Below are 19927 nucleotides of genomic sequence, written 5' to 3' on the forward strand. Positions count from 1 at the left end.
CTAACTCCCCCCCCCGCCCCCAACGGGGGTCCCAACCCGAGGTTGAAAACCATTGGATACAATATATCTCCTCCCCTTGAAGTTTAGCAAGTTTCCTGGATTTATCATGATTATATATGATTTGATCCCATAGACAATATTGCTGTTTGAGGTTATACTAAACCAAATACATTAAAAAATGTAAAGGTCTGTCTGGAGACATTTATCACTTTCTGACTCTGGAAAAGGGGGGAAAGGTTTTCCCCCAAACTATATACTGTATTTGACCTGTTGAACTGTTGCATTAATTTGTATGTTGCATTTGACTTCTGTAGATGTTTAACGTTGTCCAACTGTTAGCTGCTTTTAAAGTTGATTGGTAATTGAGTCTACGGCAATGCATCATATTTTATTCATATGCTCGTAGATTGTTGCTGTCCTGAGAACCACGTCCAAAAAGTCAACTGTTCATTATCTTTGAAATCAACCCTTTATACGTTTTTTTTTAATCCAGCTGAACACTTTTCTTAACACATAGGCTAAAGACTAACAATTTATTCTTCAACCTATCATATAGGAGATACATGGTTTTCATTGCATAGGATGGAAATGGAAAAAATGGTAATCTAAATTAAGCTAAAGAAACTGAAGCTGTCAGACAACTGTACTTGAGTAAAATTATAAAGTTGCATTAAATATAAATACTCAAGTGAAGTATGAATATGTACTTAAATACATTACTCAGGTCAACCCCACCACTCTTGAGAACTTCTTCTACCAAAATACAGTTGTTTTCCTGTTCAGAGACATAATCTATAAAACATTCAAAGTGGATGTCCCTTGCTTTTGGATAACTTGAAATGTCAAAATCCGTGCACAGTTTAATATTTGGAATGAAAATGAAAAATAATGTTAAATTGAATGTCTGCTCGTTTAGCCTGGGAGACCAAACTCAGGATATGTGGTCATGAGAACAACGCGAGATTTCCTTGATGGCTAACGTGAACTGACTTGAACTAGCTGTGAAAACCACAGTGACACCGGTACTGGTGATCCACCTCCAGCTGCAAATCGTCCCTCCGGTGGTCTCCGTCTTATAGAGAGAAACGTATAAATAAACCACCCACAGAGGGGTCCTGTCTGCCGGCTTGAAGCGCCCTCCTTGCCCCTCGGACTGTCCGCTGCTCTCGTCCTTTAATCGGCCAGGTCAGTCGGTGTTACATCCGTCAGTTAGCTGTCTCTGGGGTTAGCTCGTCAAGCTAACTTCAACTAGCCCTACTCATCACCGCAGGTGTCAAGAGTACACTCTAAATTCATCAATATTTTAAAAAGGTGATAATATTTTCATTAATGGTGGTGTGAATAAGTGATAACAAGGCAACATGAAGAAAATGATTTACAAATATTAAAGTGACAACATTGTCTTCCGTAGCTACCAGCTAATGCTAATTTTCAACAGTAGCAACACTGGTGGAAGCAGCTAGCATGCTAGCATTAGCAAATCGATGGTAGCAGGTTGTTTTGCTAACGTCAGTAGCTCATGTGTTGCTGACAGTTACAAGAAATGGTTTAGTACCACAGACACGGCCCATCGACTAGATTTGACACACCGTCTTTGACTGTTAGAGTTGGGAACAGTTATCTGAATAAACCCTGTCAATGTCTGCAGATAATGGTGTCTTATTTGGTATTCATGTGTTCATAGTTGATATTCATGTCAGGTACTTAGTGCAGTCATGTGGTTAGTACTGTAGTACACTTTGATGTAAGCAGTGGCGCTAACAATAACACGTGCCAGTTCAGGGTATTTTCTGATCATTTTGCTGGTGGAGAGTTACTATGTATATTAACTCAACTACATAAGCGTTCAATTTAAAAGGACTTGTACTTTACTTGAGCATTTACATGATTTGATTCTTTATCCTCCACTTAATTTCAGAGGTAGATATTTTCTTTATACTCTACTTCATTTATGTAATTAGATTTGACTTTGACTTTGTATATACAGTCTTTTTAACATGAATACCTTAATAATTAACCTTTTTGTTTAATAATGTAACTTTAATTTTTTCTGAAATGGGCCGCTATTCATAATGTGTAGTCTGCTTTACTTATTGGTCTTTAAGTATATCTAGATGTCGATGCATTTGCTGTACTTTTACTTTTGTATAATTTTCTTTTTTTACAACTTTTTACTTTTATCTTGACACTCACATTAGTAAAGTAAAAATATTTAAGTACTTTATCCATCCCCGGTGACTAATCCGTCTCCCCTGATATTAAACATGTTTCACTTGTTATTATAACTAACCAGACTGACGTTCCATATGTTGATCCAGATTCCCTCATGCTGATGTTTTCATGAGCTTTATACAGTTTTAATTGTGCAGTTAAAGGCCCTCCTTGCCTCCGGCCCAAATAAATCATATTTATTACTTAAAGCTCTACAAAGATGTCAAGTTGTACTTTCGATTGAGAAGTACAGCTTGTGCTGGACGGTGAAACGCCAAAACGTAATTGGAGGAGCTAGTAACAGTTGGCTTGATCCTGACATGTCCTTAGTTTGGAAATATTTTATTCTTGTAATACATAAAAGCAAGAGAACTTGTATGGTGTGTAAATCTGCGTGGCTTCTTACATAATTTAATTTAGCATCTGCAAAAGTAGCATGTGAAGAACCCCAGGAGTTCATGCTAGCCAAATGCTAAGTATCTATATCTGCAGATATTCAAATTCAGGTATTGTTTCAGACCTGAAAAAAGTAGATGGAAACATCTATACATTTTATAGGCCAAGTTATTAACAAATAAATACATATGATTAGAAAACAATCTTCAGATTAATCAATGAGGAAACACTCATCACAATAGTCATTTTCACGAGACAGTATCGTGACCTTGGGTTGTTGTTTGTACGTATTGTGCAGCCTCATCCAGCCCCACTGTGGATCTTTAGCACCTCCGGCAGGACAGTGGCAGAGGCGGAGCCAGAGCCATCGGGGACCAGAGCAGCAGGCAGCAGGGCTCCATGAGCGCTACGGGGCAGCAGCAGCAAGGGGGTGGCCTGCGTTCTCGCCGAGGCCTTGGCCGGGACAAGGACCCTGGGCCGGGCCTGGGCATGGAGGCGGCCTGCTGGCTGGCCCCTGGAGTGCTGCGCAGGTTGATCGAGCTGCCCTCACCCCCCCTGTCCCGACACCAGCTCAAGAGACTGGAGGAGCACAGGTGAGTCAGCTGACTGAGACACACTCAGGGAAAACCTTACACGATAAGATGGAGCTTTATTTAGCATGACTCCTATATTGTGTAATCGTCATTATTTATGATAAATCTCTGGGGTAAAAATCCTCTCCTGGCTGTTGTTCCTCCCTGCAGGTACAGCAGTGCGGGGCGCTCCCTGCTGGAGCCGCTGATGCAGCGTTACTGGGAATGGTTGGTGGGACGGGTCCCCGCCTGGATTGCCCCCAACCTCATCACTATCATCGGCCTAGCCACCAATGTGTTCACCACCCTGGTGCTCATCTACTACTGCCCCACGGCCACTGAACAGGTCAGTGATCACTCGACAGTCTAAATCTTAAAATTGCTTCTTCATAATGGATTTGTATCTGTAATGATACTGTGAATATAAAAGAAAATATTATGCAAATCACCATGAAAGGTAGCTGCAGGAAGGGTTTTAATATAAAACATCTGCAGTGTGTTTTAGTTAGTGTTTCCTGCAAAGGAGAATACATTAGAATAAATCCATGAATAAAAACATATTGGAGCAGCAGAGTTGATGGATTATAAATTGGCAGTTAGAGCAAATTAAAACAGACTCAGATGCAGAGAAACTGTTTATATATTGTAATATGAGATATTATCTTTCTCCTTGTATCAGCATTGAGGTATTTGGTCAGAAATATGATGATATTTGAGTATCTCCATATTGCCGAGCCCCAAAGCACAGAAACAGGGAGGCTTTTTAGATTTTTATATGAAAGTCTTTTACTGTGTGTGTGGTGTGTGTGTGGTGTGTGTGGTGTGTGTGTGTGTGTCTTCCAGGCTCCTCTCTGGGCATACCTGCTGTGTGCTGTGGGTCTGTTCATCTACCAGTCGTTGGACGCCATTGATGGGAAGCAGGCGCGACGCACCAACAGCAGCTCTCCGCTGGGCGAGCTGTTCGACCACGGCTGTGACTCCCTCTCCACCGGTCAGTACTCTCCTGTTGGACTCTGTTCCACTTTGCCTTTATTCTGAAACCTTTACTCTAACTCTAACTGTGTTTGTGTGTGTCTGCAGTGTTTGTGGTGTTGGGAACCAGTATAGCCGTGCAGATGGGCACCAACCCGGACTGGATGTTCTTCTGCTGCTTCGCCGGGATGTTCATGTTCTACTGCGCACACTGGCAAACATATGTGTCGGGAACGCTGCGCTTCGGCATGTGAGTCAACAAAGCTGCCCCTTTTTTATTAATGTTTGATGGTTTAAGTTCTGACGTTTTTATTTCACCTGAGTTAAATGATTACAAACATGTTTTTTGGCAAAATCCTTGGTATTCATGCATTTAACAAAAGGTATAACATGCACTATTATTTATTTTATCTTAAATGTTATATTCATTTTAAAATGTAAATTAATAACAGAAACAATACCATAATAGAACATAAAGCTTTATCTTAGTGTTTTGTTGCATAAAATAAGAGAAAATAAAATTAAAAAGCACTTTCTGAAAAAGCCGGGAAACATAGAATAACAATATAGAATACATAATAGTTATTAAAACAACAATTCAAATGAGAAAAACTTAAATATATGTATATAGAATAGACTACATAAAACGTATATGAACAATATATCTCTTTGAAAAATGAAAGGGCTGTACATTTTTTTGCAGAATTATACAAGAAATGTGTTATCCTTTTATTTTACTCAGTATAAAACACTGTGTATTCATGTATTTACCTACAAACATTTATTCAAACAAAAAAGGTGCCAAATTCTGTTCAAGACGCGCGCCAACATTGAAACTAAACTCAAATACTGAGTTAGAAAACTTCTAAAAACTCCACATTTCTAATACTTTATATGTATAAACAAATTATAATAACACATGCATTTATTTAATGTATCACTTTAAGGTAGCTCAGAAACTTTGCCAAAAAAACGACAACATTTCTTTAAAGCATACAAACAAACAAACAAACCAACACATGCAAAAATAAAAGTGCATATATTTTTTGTGTAGATTTGACATAACAGAGGTGCAGATGTGTGTAGCAGGATTATAGACGCTCACAGCATTGTGGGGCCCTGTCTGTGGAGGTCAGAGGTCGCTGTGGAAGGAGACGCAGGGAGCCTGCGTCTCCTTCCACAGCGACCTCTGACCTCCACTCACATGTCTGTTCTGCTTTAAGCTGCAGCCAGTAAACACGGCTCTACTGTAACGTCAGCTGATCTCAGAAATGCTAACATGTTTAGCTAATTCTGAATTGGATGATCAAAATATTAGATTTGACTTTACATAACCAGGTTAGACTTTAGATTTCCATGTGATTGAGTAGAGACTTACACCAGCCTGTGTAGTTCAAATATTTACATTTTCCTTATTGAATAAACTATATTCCTAACTTAATTTTCTAACTCCTGTAAAAACAATGTAACTGCTCTGAAAACTGAAATTCAATATTATATTTTACAGTGAGATCAGAAAAGCTGCAGTGTAATCTGTGCCTTTCTAGTAACATCTCTGCCCTCTGCCCCAGTCTCCGAAAAGGAAATGGATAGAAGTGATTGTGTGGTGGGCAAGTTGCTACAGGCTGTAAATGATCATGAAAATGTGTGTTAGAGCTCTATTGAACTTGCATGTCTAGACAGTCTTTCTGTCTAACATTGACGTGCTCAGAGTAAAGGGGCCATATTCAGCTTCATATTTGTATTTAGTGTCTCTACTGAGACATGTCTCCATGCTTTAATGTTCAAAAGCTCTTTATGTTTCTCATCCTGCCTGTGCTGCAGCACCTCTTTTCACCCTCTGTCTGAAACCAGATCCCAGTCTGCTCTGATTGGTTAGCTGAACGTCTCTGTAATCAACCGCTAAGAGATGTTCCGCCCCTTAGCCTATCACGTATAAGGTGTGGAAGCACTAGCCAATAGAAGCAAGAGTGTTGTATAGTTATGTCACTTTGTTACAGAAGAAAACAAAGGAGCCCAATGGAGGCGTTTCAGGAAGGGTTCATAGTGAGACGAACTCCCTCTGGAGGGAACTGTGGGATTTTAGCCTTTGCAGAACATTGACATGCACAGAAACCTATAGAACCCACTACAGGAGAGGGAAGACCATTAAAACATGGCATGGCCTCTTTAAAGTCCTGAGTACTGTGCTGCTGGCAGTCGTCACTAATCCTCACCGTCCACTCTCTGCTTTCTCCTCCCTCTCAGCATTGATGTGACTGAGGTGCAAATCTTCATAATAATCATGTATTTGCTGGCTGCCGTGGGAGGATCTGCTTTTTGGCAGTCACTGGTAATTGATGGGTTTTAATTCTTACAGAGTGAGATTAATGAGACTGATGATGCTGTAATTACCTAAATATGTTAATTGTGTCTTGCTTTAACATTATTGTGTAATGTTATTGTTATCAGAAAAGAAGAACTCATTTACCATTCTCTAAGACTACTCGTGATACTTTCACTGTAGATGCAAAGGTTTATTATCACAAGCTTCAGAAATAGATTGGAGATTAAAGTTTGATCAACACATATTTTGACGTAAATGTCCAATTTGTATTATTGTTCCTTCATGTTTGATATCTTGATTTCTAGATTCCGATACTAAATATCCAGATGAAAATGGTTCCCGCCATCTGCACTTTTTTAGGAGCCATCTTCTCCTGCACCAATTACTTCAGAGTTATTTTTACAGGAGGTGTGGGTAAAAACGGATCCACGATAGCAGTAAGTCTATCAAATATTTTATAAACCAAGAGAGAAACCTCTATTTAGTAAAGAATGTTGTTAGGGAATACATTTTAGTTTTCATTATATTTGTATATTCTTTTTACATCCAAATAACAAAAAAATGGATGATATCCTCTGACTCCTCTGTAATGAATGATATCCTCTGACTCCTCTGTAATGAATGATATCCTCTGACTCCTCTGTAATGTGTCTCAAGCTTGTTAGATCTTTTTATCTGCATGTTTACCCTAGTTAATATTAATTCTGTTAGTTACCCAAACACTCAAGTATTATTGTATGCCTCTATCTGGTTAAGCTTTCTAGCCGTGTCTGTTTGCCTCACCATGCAGTATTGTTTGATATTGAGAAATACTGTATAAATGTTGAAGTCCTAATTCAAAGTTTCTGACCAGAATAAACAGATTTGTATTAAATGAGCATCACTTAAAATCATCTTCTTCTTTGTTTTTGTGTGTCTGTCCTCAGGGAACCAGCGTCCTCTCTCCAGTCTTACATATTGGTTCAGTTATTATTTTGGCGATGATGATATACAAGAAGTCTGCTGTCCAGCTCTTCGAGAAACACCCGTGTCTTTATATCCTGGCGTTTGGCTGCGTCTCGGCCAAAATCACCAATAAATTAGTTGTAAGTCAGCTCTACTTTTATTATGATTTGTTCCATCTATGAATTTGGTGTTTTGCAGAGATTTTAGTGCCAGAGTAATCTGTTGTGTGTGATGCTGACTGTGTTTTTATTTCTCTCTGCAGGTAGCGCATATGACAAAAAGTGAAATGCATCTCCACGATTTAGCTTTCTTGGGACCAGGACTACTGTTCCTGAATCAGTATTTCAATAGTTTTATTGACGAGTACCTGGTGCTGTGGATTGCATTGGTAAGTACACACATTGATTTGTTTACATGTACTCAGAACTTTAACTATGTAGTCAGTTAAAGTTCTGATTGATCAGCAATGACGATTGTTATTCTGTAAGAAAGAAATAAGGAATGCCAGATGAAAGGTTATGAGAGTAAGTTACAATTATGAAATTAAACAGGGTCAGTCAAAATGATGAGATTCTTTTTTTTAAATAATGAACTACAAAGGCAAAAGCTAAGGTATTACAGTCAGTTAAAAGTATGATTGTATAAGTAGAAAATTTGATATTAAAACAATGACTTTAACAATGTTAAATATACAAGAAAAGTATCATCAATCAAAGACATGAGATAGTAAGTCCAACATTTAAAAATATAAATCAAAAAGTTGAAACTGAAATATTGATCAATCTCTAACAGTTTATAACAATCATATGTGATACTGAATTCAAATAAAACAGAAGTATGATTGAATGAATTAAAACCATGGGATAGTAAGACAAAATGATACAATATTTAGTAAATAGTATGATTTGTATCATTTGAAACTGAGATATTTATGATCAAATCAAAATTGAGATACTGAGTAAAAATTGAGCCTGATATGCAATGTCAAAATCCTGAACTATTAAGTCAAAATAAGGATTTTAAGACTCAGCCACGAGATTGTTAGAAAAAAAGACAAGATGTACTTTATTGATCCCAAATTGGGAAATGTTTTCGTTGTAGCAGAATAAAAAAACAAGGCATTGCACATAAGTACAAAATTAAGAGTAGAAACAAACAATTCTAAAATATAAACATCTGAAAATAGAAATAGAAATAAACCAGCAAAATCTATAAGCTATCAAACAAGTCAAACACTATTGAAGGGCCAATTCTCAGTTAACACGATTTAAAGCAGGATATTATTACAATGTGTAAGGAATGGAATATTGCATATAAATGTAAAGTGTGAAGTTAGAAGGATAAAATATGAAGTAAAATGTATGATTTTATTTTATGATGAAGTCAAAAAATGATGGAAAGTCTGAAATACTAAATTGTGACTTTAGTAAAAAATGAGAAAGTAAGTGATGAACTTTTTACATAGCGGTAGAGTACCTCAGCCTTTCTGTCAGCGATTTGTTTCCTCAGTGTGACGGAGTTTCCTTCTCTCTGCAGATCATTTCCTTCTTTGACTTGGTGCGTTACTGTGTCAGTGTTTGCAACCAGATTGCCTGCCATCTTCACATTTTCGTTTTTAAAATAGCGCCTTGTTCAGTGCTCAGCTCCGCTCCTCACTGAGGACACGCCGCCACCACTGACTCTTCCCTTCCTGTTAGTCGCGCTCTTCTTTTCGTTCCTCTGTTTTCCACGTAGTGATTGCAGGGGATGGCGTGGTGTAAAAGTATGTGCTTCTGCCAACTGAATGTGTGGACAAATAATATATATTAAGATACTGGAGTATTACTGTCTTTGTTTCTTTTCCACACGTGCAGATTTTGAATTTGTTTCATCTTCTGCCACAGTAATAACAATTCTCCTTCTGACAAACTCGTGAGCAAATATTTCAGGAGAGTCCAGGTGCTACTCGGTGTGTTGGAGGAGACAAACTTAATGTGTTTTAACTGTCAGGTGCAAAGAAAAAATGTATAGGACATGAATCAACTCTTTGCTTTTCATGATTATAATTTTTGTAATATTTGCATAACTTTACCTTTTTGCTATTGTAAATACATACTGTTACAGTGTCTGTGCTTTTCTTTTAAGTTAAAATCCTGCTTTGACACATTTATATACCCTCATGTTTATTATTTTATTACAATTTGTCTCCTGCACATTAACAGAAACTGCGACTGATCAACAAAAATGTGGTTTTGGAGGAAACTTAATGTTGATACTAGAATATTATTATTGCAAAAACCTTCTCCAATGTTTTTTTAATTTCATATTTTCTACTTAAACACCTCTGTTACCCGACACATGGGACTTTTTGGGGCTCTTAATGTCTGGGTAGGGATTTTGTGTATTTATTGTCACATGTAGTGTTATTTGCTAATATATATTCATTATCAGACTTGGGCCTTATCAGTTATGAAGACACTCCATGTACAAAAGAAAAAAGGAGAGCCACAATTAGATATCTTTTAAATATTTTACAAAAATATCCAAACTCAAGGTTCTTTGAGAGCTATGCAGATGTTAGTAATATTTGCAGGAAGCGCTTTGAGGTCCAGATTTCCAAAAATATTGCAGTTGATAGGAACAAAACAAAAAATGTCATACATTTTTTTCTCCACCAATCCACTCTTCTTTCTGTCGATGCTTTTCCTTCATCCGCACCTTCTTTTTATATTGTTCTCATAGTCAACACATCCTACGAAAAGACTGAACAATCTGTTAATCCGTCTCTTTCTATGTCCTGTCTCCCTTACTCTGTCTGTATCACTCCGCCTCAATTTTATTGGATCTCTCCAAAAGAATATAAAAAATAAGAATGTTTTATGTTTTTAAATGCTGACTTGTATCCAAAGACAGCTGGTTACTGAAGCTTTTTAACAAGTGTTACTGAAACGGGAGGAAAGAGTCCATTTGTTTGGGACTACTTTCAGTGGCGAGTATTTGTGGCCAAATGAACTACAGTGTGTGCATTCATGGTAATGACAGAACATGTCAACATTGAGTCTCACTGATGTGTTTTTATTGGTTTTTGATTATATAAGATAATCACCAGACTTAATTTTTACACTCCTTCCTGTATTAGCGGTGGATGCTGCTACTTAAGTGCAACCACTGTTTTGAAAACTTGTAACCCTACTTATTATTTTATTCATCAAATGATCTGCCGACAACTTTCTAGAGTATTAGCTTCATTTGTTCAATGTCGTAAAATATTGTAAAAACTGTCCAATTCAGTTTGATGTTTGTAAATGTCAAAGATTCAGTTTAAAGTGATCTGAAACAAATAAAAAAAGAAACCATATATTGTAGAGGTTGAAAACAAAATTTATCCTGCCATTTTTGGAGGAAAAATGTATATCAGTTACTGTATATGATAAATTAAAACACTTTTTTAAAATTAATAATAACTATCTAGTTGACAATTTGTTTCCCCCAAAACCACAAACTGTACCCACTGAAGCAGAAATGTGTCGGAGATAAAGTCCCATGACGACATCACAGTTTTAAAGGTGGTGGCTGAATGATCGAACTTTTGTTGTGTGTGTGTGTGTGTGTGTGTGTGTGTGTGTGTTCTATCTGCAGATGCTGTATTAAGCCTCAACATTTTAGTTTAACCTGTTTCATTGATGAGTTCAGGTTCAGGGGGATTTAAACATCAGTTTTCTGAACAATGGTGAGAAGCCCTTCTGCGACCTTAAATAGTCACATCACAATGATATTTTTTTCTTAAATGCCTTGCAGTATGTTAACATGGAATATTAGCGAAGTATCAGGAATAGTGTAAGATTAATACAATAAAGATGCATATCATTAAATATAAAGTTGTTTTGATTTTAAGCAGTCATAACATTTATAATGGTTTGAAATCAAAAGTAATGATAAGAATAAAGTGGGTACAAGATAAGGCTTTACCTATGTTTGGAATGATTGCAAGTAAATCACAATGTTTCCAGAAAGCTTGTGAGAAGAATACAAAATATCAATAGTAGGGAAAACAAATGCTTTACTTAAAGAATAAATGAGTAAATCATGCAGATTTTGAATAAGGTTACGGTGACCTATGGGCCTATTTGAACCCCATGCGGTGGACCCAGGTTCGAATCCGGCTCGAGTCCCTTTGCCTCTTCCCCTCTGTCTCCCCGTTTCTGAACTACACTGTATTAAAGGCACTGGTTGCCCCCCCCCCCAAAAAAAAGTGACCTATAATGCTTTTGGGGATTTTCCCTTTCCTGTTCACTGTTTAAAATGACCTGTTTTGAACCCTATGATAATCACAGCCTCCTGAAACTTTACAAAATACAGAGTGAGGACATACAGAGTGAGGAGGCTTTTAAAGTAGTTTACATAGTATGAATCTGTGTGGTAACAGACTAACAAGCTGAGGTATCTCACCACCAGTGTGCAGAAATACAGTAAACAAAATCATCTGATTATCTTTTAATCTGCCAATGCCAATGAATCTCACACTTTCACCTGGAACGAGGTGTGTTTTTCACTGAAAATGTTCAAACTGAAGCGTTCACTTCCTCATTTCCTCACCTTTGTGCCTTCTGATGAAACAACAATCAGGTCTGAGCCGCAAACAATGGTATGTTTTCTATTGTGTGTGAACAAGATGAAACTTGAAGGAACAAGGCAACAGTTATAGAAATACACTTACTCACTGTGGAAGAAGTTCCAGTACCACAATGTAAAAACAATTAACTTGCTTTCAAAATCTTGAGTAAAGTACCATAAAATGGAAATACTATACTAAAATACTAGTGAAAATACAGGTAACTCAGACGTTAAGTACAGTAATAAAGTGAATGTGCTAATTGCATTAATTTAATTCAACAAAACATTGTCATTTATTTAAAAAAGTTAGTTGTGAATATAATCAAAGGTTACTCATCACTACCACCTTCTCCTTTATATAAACCCCCCCCCCCGATATTTAGTTCCCAACTTTAATTGTGCTTTGGCATGTCTAATGTCATGCCAAAGTCTATTTAATGGAATTGACTTGCAGCCTCTGATGTGTATCTGAAAAATATAAGTGCATTGAATAATTCTTTAACAACCTTCATATCATCTTCCCCTCACGTGCTGCAGAGTCAAATGAGGCCACAGTCCGCCTTTCAGTCAAATCTCGGGACAGCAATCACACATGAGGGAAACTGCGCATGCGTGGTCTCAAATAGACAAGTACCTAGACGGAGATACAACTTTTAAAATGTATAAATGTTTTAATGGAAGTTTTGTTCAGATGACACCCCTGACCTAAACCGAGAATTGCAGTCGTTTGACGGAGATATCAGCACCAGAGTCGGGGCAAGGAATAACAGATTAAAGGACTTTAGTTGAAGGTTTCTGGAGGACTCGGATAACGTGAGTGTCATTAAAGACAGATTGTCAGTGGTTAGTTCACATGATGTCGTTTGCTCAACCCACAGAGCTGTGTCAAACACAAAACTGACGGTCAAACGATCAAATAAAACGGCAATATCTTCGGAGAATGCTATTGGGTGAAGCTAACGTTAGCTAGTTTGGTGTTAGCATTAATCTCTGATATTATAATTATCCTTAAATGTTAATCAATATTATTAGGTTAAGTGTGCATGTATTCAGTGAGGACCGTTTAATGTATCATGTGATGTATCTTTTCTCTATTATTAAGGATTATGCAAAACCTGTGAACTGGTTTTTAAAAAAGCTTATTTTTATTAATGGAGTTTGGTGTGTGGGGCTCTGGTTCCCTTTCAACGAAAGACAGTAAACAGCTAATTTTACCGACATCTTGTCTGAATGTTTTCGGTTTCACTTCCTCAGTGAAAACCATAGACTGTATATAAAGGTGAAAACACACGGACTTCTCGAACAAATTTTTTACTTGCATTTCTATTAATTAAATATAAAATAACAAGCCCCAGGTGAAGGTGTTAGTGTGGGAGCTTTTTATTTGACTCGCTTGATTTAAACGTTGGCTCTGAGATCAAGCTACAACAACAATTAATTGTTATTTAATTATTGTATTGATCCAAGACTACTGTAGACTTTATTTATGGTTTAACTGATGTTCTGTGACATATCAGGATATCTTATACTACAGACCATTTTCCTAATTTATGAAGTAGTCGTTTAAACATCGAAGAACAAGTTACTGTCCTCAGTCATCAGAGGATTTTATTGTCCAACCCTACAAAGAAAATGCAAACGGATTCACTTCAACACAGAAAGGCTAAAATAGTATTTTCCACCTTAAACCCCCTCACACTTTGAACTAAATTCAAAATATTAACATGATGCCTCAAAAGTATAACTACAGGCAGGGTCACAATTTATTTTGAGAATCATAACTTCCAGTGCACAAGTAAAATCTTCAAATTCCTATTTTCCAACCGTTGAAAAAACCCCAATATATTTAGTTTACACCGATTTTAAAAGAGAAAGGCAGCGAAATATGAATAACGTTTTATGACTATTAATTTAAATTCAGTCAAAATTGTTGATTTAGACAATTGATTATTACAGTGGTATGTTTGAGACTCAATCATTTGTCGTTGATGTGGTAATGTCCAAATTGTATGTTTTAGCCTGTTAGAAACTGGAAAAAAAAGTCAATATTAGCATTGACAAGAATAACATTTGGAGACAATAGAAGGAGGATGATGGCATTTTTGTGCTGTATATGAATGTGTGTCTCTGTATGATGTTCACAGGGCAGAGTGAAAACACACAAACACACACACACACACACACACACACACACACACACCATGTGGTGGTTCCAGCAGGGTCTGTGCTTCCTGCCTGCTGCGCTGGTCATCTGGACAGCAGCATCCTTCGTTTTCGCTTACATCACAGCCGTGGTGTTGAAACATGTGGATCCTCTGGTGCCTTACATCAGGTTTGAGTCCACACACACACACACACACACACACACACACACACACACACACACACTCTTTGTTGCACTCAGAACAGGGAGATCTGCATCAGCACCTGCACAGTCAATGTAACTTCCAACAATATTGGACAACTTTATGTGCGATCTGAGCAAAAGAGTTTTTTGTAGAATCAAAAAAACATACGCTATACTCAAGATAGTGTCTGACTCCTTTTACTATTTAGAGAAGCTACTAACAAGAGTGCAACCTGTATAAGATCCATGCAGGATAATTCTCCTAAACTCCTTGTCTGGCTTAATAACTTCCTCGTGTAATTTGCAGACCTACAGTCAGTCATCATCATTATTTTTTGGTCATAACTAATCAACAATCTTTTTCATTTTTCATGTCATTTATTATATTCAATTGGTATTTTAATATTACTATTTTTTTTACAAAGCTGTTATTCACATTGGACTCATCTTTTTTTATTTATTTAAAGAAAATGCCAAATCAAATCGTTTTGTGTTGCAGCGACACGGGAACGATGGCACCAGAGAGGTGTGTGTTCGGGATCATGCTGGATGTGTCAGCCTTTTTAGGTAACACACACCCTAATATCAACACAGTGTTAAGCCATTTCTCCAGATGTTCAAAAAGAACAATGAATTGTGTAGTTAAGTGAATCGTCAGCTTAACTGATAAAGTTAGATCACTTTTGTTATTTTAAAATGTTCTTAATCTAAGTTTAAAATGTATTGTGTCTGAATCTAAATGTTATCATAGTTTAATATCATTAACCAATCTCATGATCAATTTATTGTACAGGAGTTAAAAATGAATTTTTATTTGTTGGTTTTGAGCGATTTTAGCAACTGTTTGTGTCTACGTAGAACAATAACAAAATAAATAAAGGCTTATGTGTGTCCGTGTGTGTGTTTTTCTTCGTATGTGTCCAGGAATGGCCACGGTGTACGTGCGTTACAAGCAGGTGGAGGCTCTGACGAGTGAAGAAGAGCTGAAGCTGAACAGACTGAACTTCTTCGGGTTGGTGCTCGGTCTCATCAGTTCCTTCGGGATGTGCGTAGTCGCCAACTTCCAGGTGAGCGCCCCTGCACCGGGATCAGTTCCTGCTGTAAAGTGTGTGAAGCTAGTTCTCTGAAACAGGAAGAACCTCCCAGTTCTTGTTTTGGTTAAGAGATGTCACACAGCATTTAGATTAACAGAAACTCAGGTTTACTTTGTGGATATGTTGTCATGTGGCGTCGCTGCCTTGACTGAGCTGAATCTGAGCTTTAAATCTCCTCAAATGTAATTTCCTTCAGTCATTGTCATCAGTTTCTGGACATACCACATCCTTAGAACTTTTCAAATTCAAATAATTCATTTGTTTTTTGCTTTTTTGTTTATAAAACACAAAATGTGTGTGTTTGTGAGCAGAAGACCACGCTGTTCTCCATGCACCTGGTGGGGGCGGTGATGACCTTCGGGGTGGGGGCTCTCTACATCCTGGTGCAGACACTGGTGTCGCTCTACATGCAGCCCCACGTCCACAGCAAGAACACCTACCTGGTCCGCCTGGGGGTGGGACTCTGGACCCTGAGCAGCATCATAACCAGTATCCTTAAAACAGCTGGAAACACACAACTGAATTATTCTATTATATCTTCCAATATTTATTCATATCTTCACTCATATTTGTCTACATGTAAGTTCAACTTTGCCCTTTTGTAAATCACAATGTAAAGTTCTGGTCATGTGAAGCTCAAAACTACAGTTTCCTTAATATTGAAGCTACATTCAAATTTAATTACAAGATTTTGGGGAATACAAACCAGAATATATATATATTTATTTTTACATCTTTTATTATGAAAAATTGCAGCTTACACTTTATTTACATTTTCACATAATGTATACATTCAAATCATTTAATATCCTTTATGGATAACTTTTTATATCTCAAACTAAATCATAAAAATTAAAACCACCTCCGCCAAAACCTAATAATAACAAACCAACAAACAATAAAAAAAATTAAAAATCAGACAAATTAAACAAATCATGTCCATTTTTCCCATTTACAAAAAAAGACAAAAGCAAATCCAATGCTTTGAGAAAACACAAATAAAACCAGAATGTTAATGGGAAATGTAGTTCAATTTGTAGTTGAGGCTGCTCCCCAACACTTACATGGACAAATAAATGACAAGGCAGAAGACCATGCATGACTCTGAATATCAGTCACCTGTATGTAAAACAGAAGTCCTGTTGTGCTCCTTCACACTGTCCTCCCCTCAGTGTTCGTATCGTCCGTCATCATGTACAGCAGCCTGCCGGGGGTCGACGTTGCTAACAAACTGCACTGGACTCCTGGAGAGACGGTCAGTTCTGCACCATCCAAAGATGGATTTATTTATGATTTAACCTTGGGTCTGATGTGGATCTGTTCTGCTACTAAATGATTCATTATTTGACATGTGTTTTTACCTATCAGAAATGTCTTAACAAGAGCAGCTACACAAGAACTTTGTCCAAAATCAATTAAACATTTTACAAGTCTCCTATAAGCAGTCCATCGATGGTTCTATTTTATTTTCAGGGTTACACGGCTCACATCATCAGCACCATCTCTGAATGGTCTCTGGCCTTCTCCTTCATCAGCTTCTTCCTCACGTACATCAGAGACTTTCAGGTACTTTGCATCCACACAGCGGCTCTTTTAGTGTCTTACCATCTTCTATCATAGGTCAAACTTACTAATAACGACAAGACAAATGATATAGCAACAAAATACATTTCTAATTGTTGTACAGAGATATGATAGTTCCAAATGCATAAACTATGTAGTTCATGACTTAAAGCAATAGATTTACATTTTGGGATATTGCTTCTTCGCTCTCAAGAGTATAGTGACCAATTCCAGATTGTCTGTATATGGACGTTTCATTTCCCTTTCTGTATTATGGTATTCACATAGCTATGTGGTTAGAGCCATAGAGGGCCATAACCTGGTTCTCAGTCCCCGCTGTGTCAGACGTAGGTTCCAATCCGAATCATGTCCTCCCCTTTGTCTTCCCTCTTCAAATCTAGTTCTCTAATAAAGGCTGAACGAGACAAAATAAATCTTCAATCATGAAATAGATCATGTCATATTCCGACAACATGTTAGCTAGTAACAACATGTAGAAATAGTCTATATGCAAATTAAATACTTGACAGAGCAAAGTATTTTTTATCATTTTGAGAGTTAAGTGGATCTAGCCAATAGCAATATCCATCTGAACATCTCATAGTCTGAAAACAAAGAGCACAAGACCTTTCCCAAAATGTTGAAATATTGCTTTAAGGCCCTTTTTAAAGTTCAGTGTTCACATAAGGGGAACATATCCTAAGTTTTACAATGTTTCTTACTTTCTTTCTTTCTTTGGAAGAAAATAAATTTGCAGGCAGAGGCAGAACTGCAGAGCAGCCACCTGTATGACAGCTGGTCTCAGGCGCCGCATCACATACGCGACACCTCCGAGACGTCTCCTCTGCTGGCAGGAGGAACGTGACCGCAGAGCCTCCTCCTGCTTTTACACTGACTTAACTTTTAACTCTTGTTACCTCGCTTTTTATACAGACTTTCTAAAATCTGCTGTTGTGGGCTCAAAAAACATATCCTCTTTCCCCCTAGTTTTATCTATCCAGTCAAAAAGTATGTTAAAACATGCACATCTGGACAGATATAACCAAATCTGGCTGACTGGAGGGAAATTACTGGAGAGATTTATACATTCATTTTGTATGTTAGGTGAAATTACCCTTTAAATGCAAATATGACGCTTCTCACTTTTACCTTAAACTGCATCCGTGAGTTTGTCCACCTCGAGCTGCACTTTATCATTTAATATTTGCTGTTCAGTCTCAAATCGCAACATTTCCCCACCTAAATGAGTCCATGAAACCCACTAAGGGTCATATGGTTTGAACTGTAATGGGAAATAATGAGTTTACAGCCTGTCCATTCATACAGCACAGTTTCATTTTTCAAACTATTTCTAAGGATGTTTTCCATATATGCTACTAAACAATACAGTGTATTTTTTTTACTATAAAGGTTAATATTCCGGATGTCTTATTTACTCCATATACCGGGACTTAACGGCTAACTGAAGAACCAACGCCCTGAAAATAACTGAGCAAATCCCCTTGCTGGAGAATTAGCAGAATGTTTATAGGTTTTGACACTTAAAATATACACAATTAATATTAATATATACTTTATTACATTATTATTTAAATAACTCAAAAATATATTATAAAACAACATCAAATGTGATAATCATTTATATGTTCATAACTCACCGGTTTTACGTTTTAACATCAGGAATAATGTCATTTTAAAATAACTGACTGGCTTTTCATTTTCAATGTAAAAATACTTATTTTAAATAATTGTTTTATATGTTTTTGCTGCTTTAATCATTATCCTTTTCAACCTTTTTTTATTTGCCAGAAAATATCTACCTTTAGCTTTTAGCTGAGACCAACAGCTCAGTTCTTCCCGAAATTCCCACAGTTTTGTCACTATGAGGCTGAAATTTAGCACGGAGGTCACATCTTAGTTCGGTTGTGTGTGTGTGACTGCATGAATGTGTGGATACAATGTTCGTTTCTGAATATTTAATATCATTCATTGTTTACCTTAATGTTAACTCGCTAGCATTATCATTTTTTTTTTGCCTTTTTTTGCCCATTTTCACTTAAACTAAGCCAAAAGGAAACGCCAGACAAATGATGTTAAATAATGAAAACTGTCGTAATTAAATAATCCCTCATGTTGCTAATTATTATTATTATTATTATTATTATTATTATTATTATTATTATGAATCAGTGTATAATTCTTTAATGGCACACTTTCGACCCCATAGTACATTTTGTACATCATGAGCACATATCTACAATATTTAGTCTGACACAAACTTACTTACGGCTGACATTGAGTTGCTATTGTGCATTGTTCTGTTGGTACGTTATTCCTGTTGAGAAATAAAGCCGTCTTTCTTGTTTCCAGCAGCCATGGTCACACTTTGTCCCGGGAATATCTTCAGAAAACGTATTTATTCGGTCTTTAAACACTTCAAGAAGAAACTTATTTTCAATCTGAAACTCTGAGCATGACCGGTGATGTGACCAGGCACAGAGAGAGCCGGAAAACTCTTACCTCAGGCTGTTATGAAACTACTCTTCCATCTTCATCAGTGGGGGAGAAAGCTAACTAGAAAATGAAGTACTTTGTGGCAAAATGCATTTTTGTCAATCATCAATCAATGATTAAAATGTGTTGATACCGTACTGTAAAAATACTCAGTTTCGAGTAAAATAACTGCATCGAGAAGGTAATTAAGTAAAAGTATTTAAGCACGATAAGGAAATTATTCCTTAAAGTCTTAGGAGTAAAAATACTGATTGGAGAAAAGACTCAAAAAATATTTTAAAGCAAAAGCAGCAAATCTGCACATTTTAGAAGCCGGAACTATGAAATACTTTTGATCGAAAAACATTACATTTCTCATGCGTTTAGTTACTTCAATAAAATGCAGGCTGATTTA

At 36.9% G+C, this 19927-nt stretch overlaps 2 protein-coding genes across 5 annotated transcripts; both read left to right on the forward strand.

The window, feature by feature from the left end:
- Positions 1–965: 965 nt before the first annotated feature.
- cept1b (choline/ethanolamine phosphotransferase 1b) lies at positions 966–9527 on the forward strand. Of its 4 annotated transcripts, none has more exons than XM_063910840.1 (10): positions 966–1185; positions 2906–3200; positions 3351–3525; positions 4023–4170; positions 4260–4401; positions 6399–6483; positions 6783–6914; positions 7404–7562; positions 7685–7810; positions 8959–9527. In XM_063910840.1, exons 2-10 carry the CDS (start codon positions 3007–3009, stop codon positions 9079–9081), a joined length of 1284 nt encoding a protein of 427 aa, XP_063766910.1. In that variant the 5' UTR covers positions 966–1185; positions 2906–3006; the 3' UTR covers positions 9082–9527. The 4 variants fall into 4 exon arrangements, with proteins under 4 accessions (XP_063766910.1, XP_063766911.1, XP_063766912.1 ...); XM_063910841.1 differs by having other exon boundaries at positions 985–1185; positions 2935–3200; XM_063910842.1 differs by having other exon boundaries at positions 988–1311.
- Positions 9528–12385: 2858 nt separating this feature from the next.
- On the forward strand, positions 12386–19384 carry dram2b (DNA-damage regulated autophagy modulator 2b). The gene is made up of 8 exons (XM_063910848.1): positions 12386–12828; positions 14160–14347; positions 14862–14929; positions 15287–15429; positions 15768–15945; positions 16629–16711; positions 16930–17022; positions 17762–19384. Exons 2-8 carry the CDS (start codon positions 14217–14219, stop codon positions 17882–17884), a joined length of 819 nt encoding a protein of 272 aa, XP_063766918.1. The 5' UTR covers positions 12386–12828; positions 14160–14216; the 3' UTR covers positions 17885–19384.
- The last annotated feature ends 543 nt before the right edge of the window (positions 19385–19927 follow it).

Source organism: Eleginops maclovinus, chromosome 20, assembly GCF_036324505.1.
Source record: "Eleginops maclovinus isolate JMC-PN-2008 ecotype Puerto Natales chromosome 20, JC_Emac_rtc_rv5, whole genome shotgun sequence".
In the NCBI taxonomy this organism is placed as follows: domain Eukaryota; kingdom Metazoa; phylum Chordata; class Actinopteri; order Perciformes; family Eleginopidae; genus Eleginops; species Eleginops maclovinus.

Excerpts from the sequence above, each read along its gene's own strand:
- dram2b (XM_063910848.1), top strand. The coding sequence starts at position 14,217 with ATGTGGTGGTTCCAGCAGGGTCTGTGCTTCCTGCCTGCTGCGCTGGTC. Across the intron at positions 14,930-15,286 it reads GGATGTGTCAGCCTTTTTAG|GAATGGCCACGGTGTACGTG; the intron begins GTAACACACACC and ends GTATGTGTCCAG. Across the intron at positions 17,023-17,761 it reads CGTACATCAGAGACTTTCAG|AAAATAAATTTGCAGGCAGA; the intron begins GTACTTTGCATC and ends TTTCTTTGGAAG.
- cept1b (XM_063910840.1), top strand. The coding sequence starts at position 3,007 with ATGAGCGCTACGGGGCAGCAGCAGCAAGGGGGTGGCCTGCGTTCTCGC. Across the intron at positions 3,526-4,022 it reads GCCCCACGGCCACTGAACAG|GCTCCTCTCTGGGCATACCT; the intron begins GTCAGTGATCAC and ends TGTGTCTTCCAG. Across the intron at positions 4,171-4,259 it reads CTGTGACTCCCTCTCCACCG|TGTTTGTGGTGTTGGGAACC; the intron begins GTCAGTACTCTC and ends GTGTGTCTGCAG.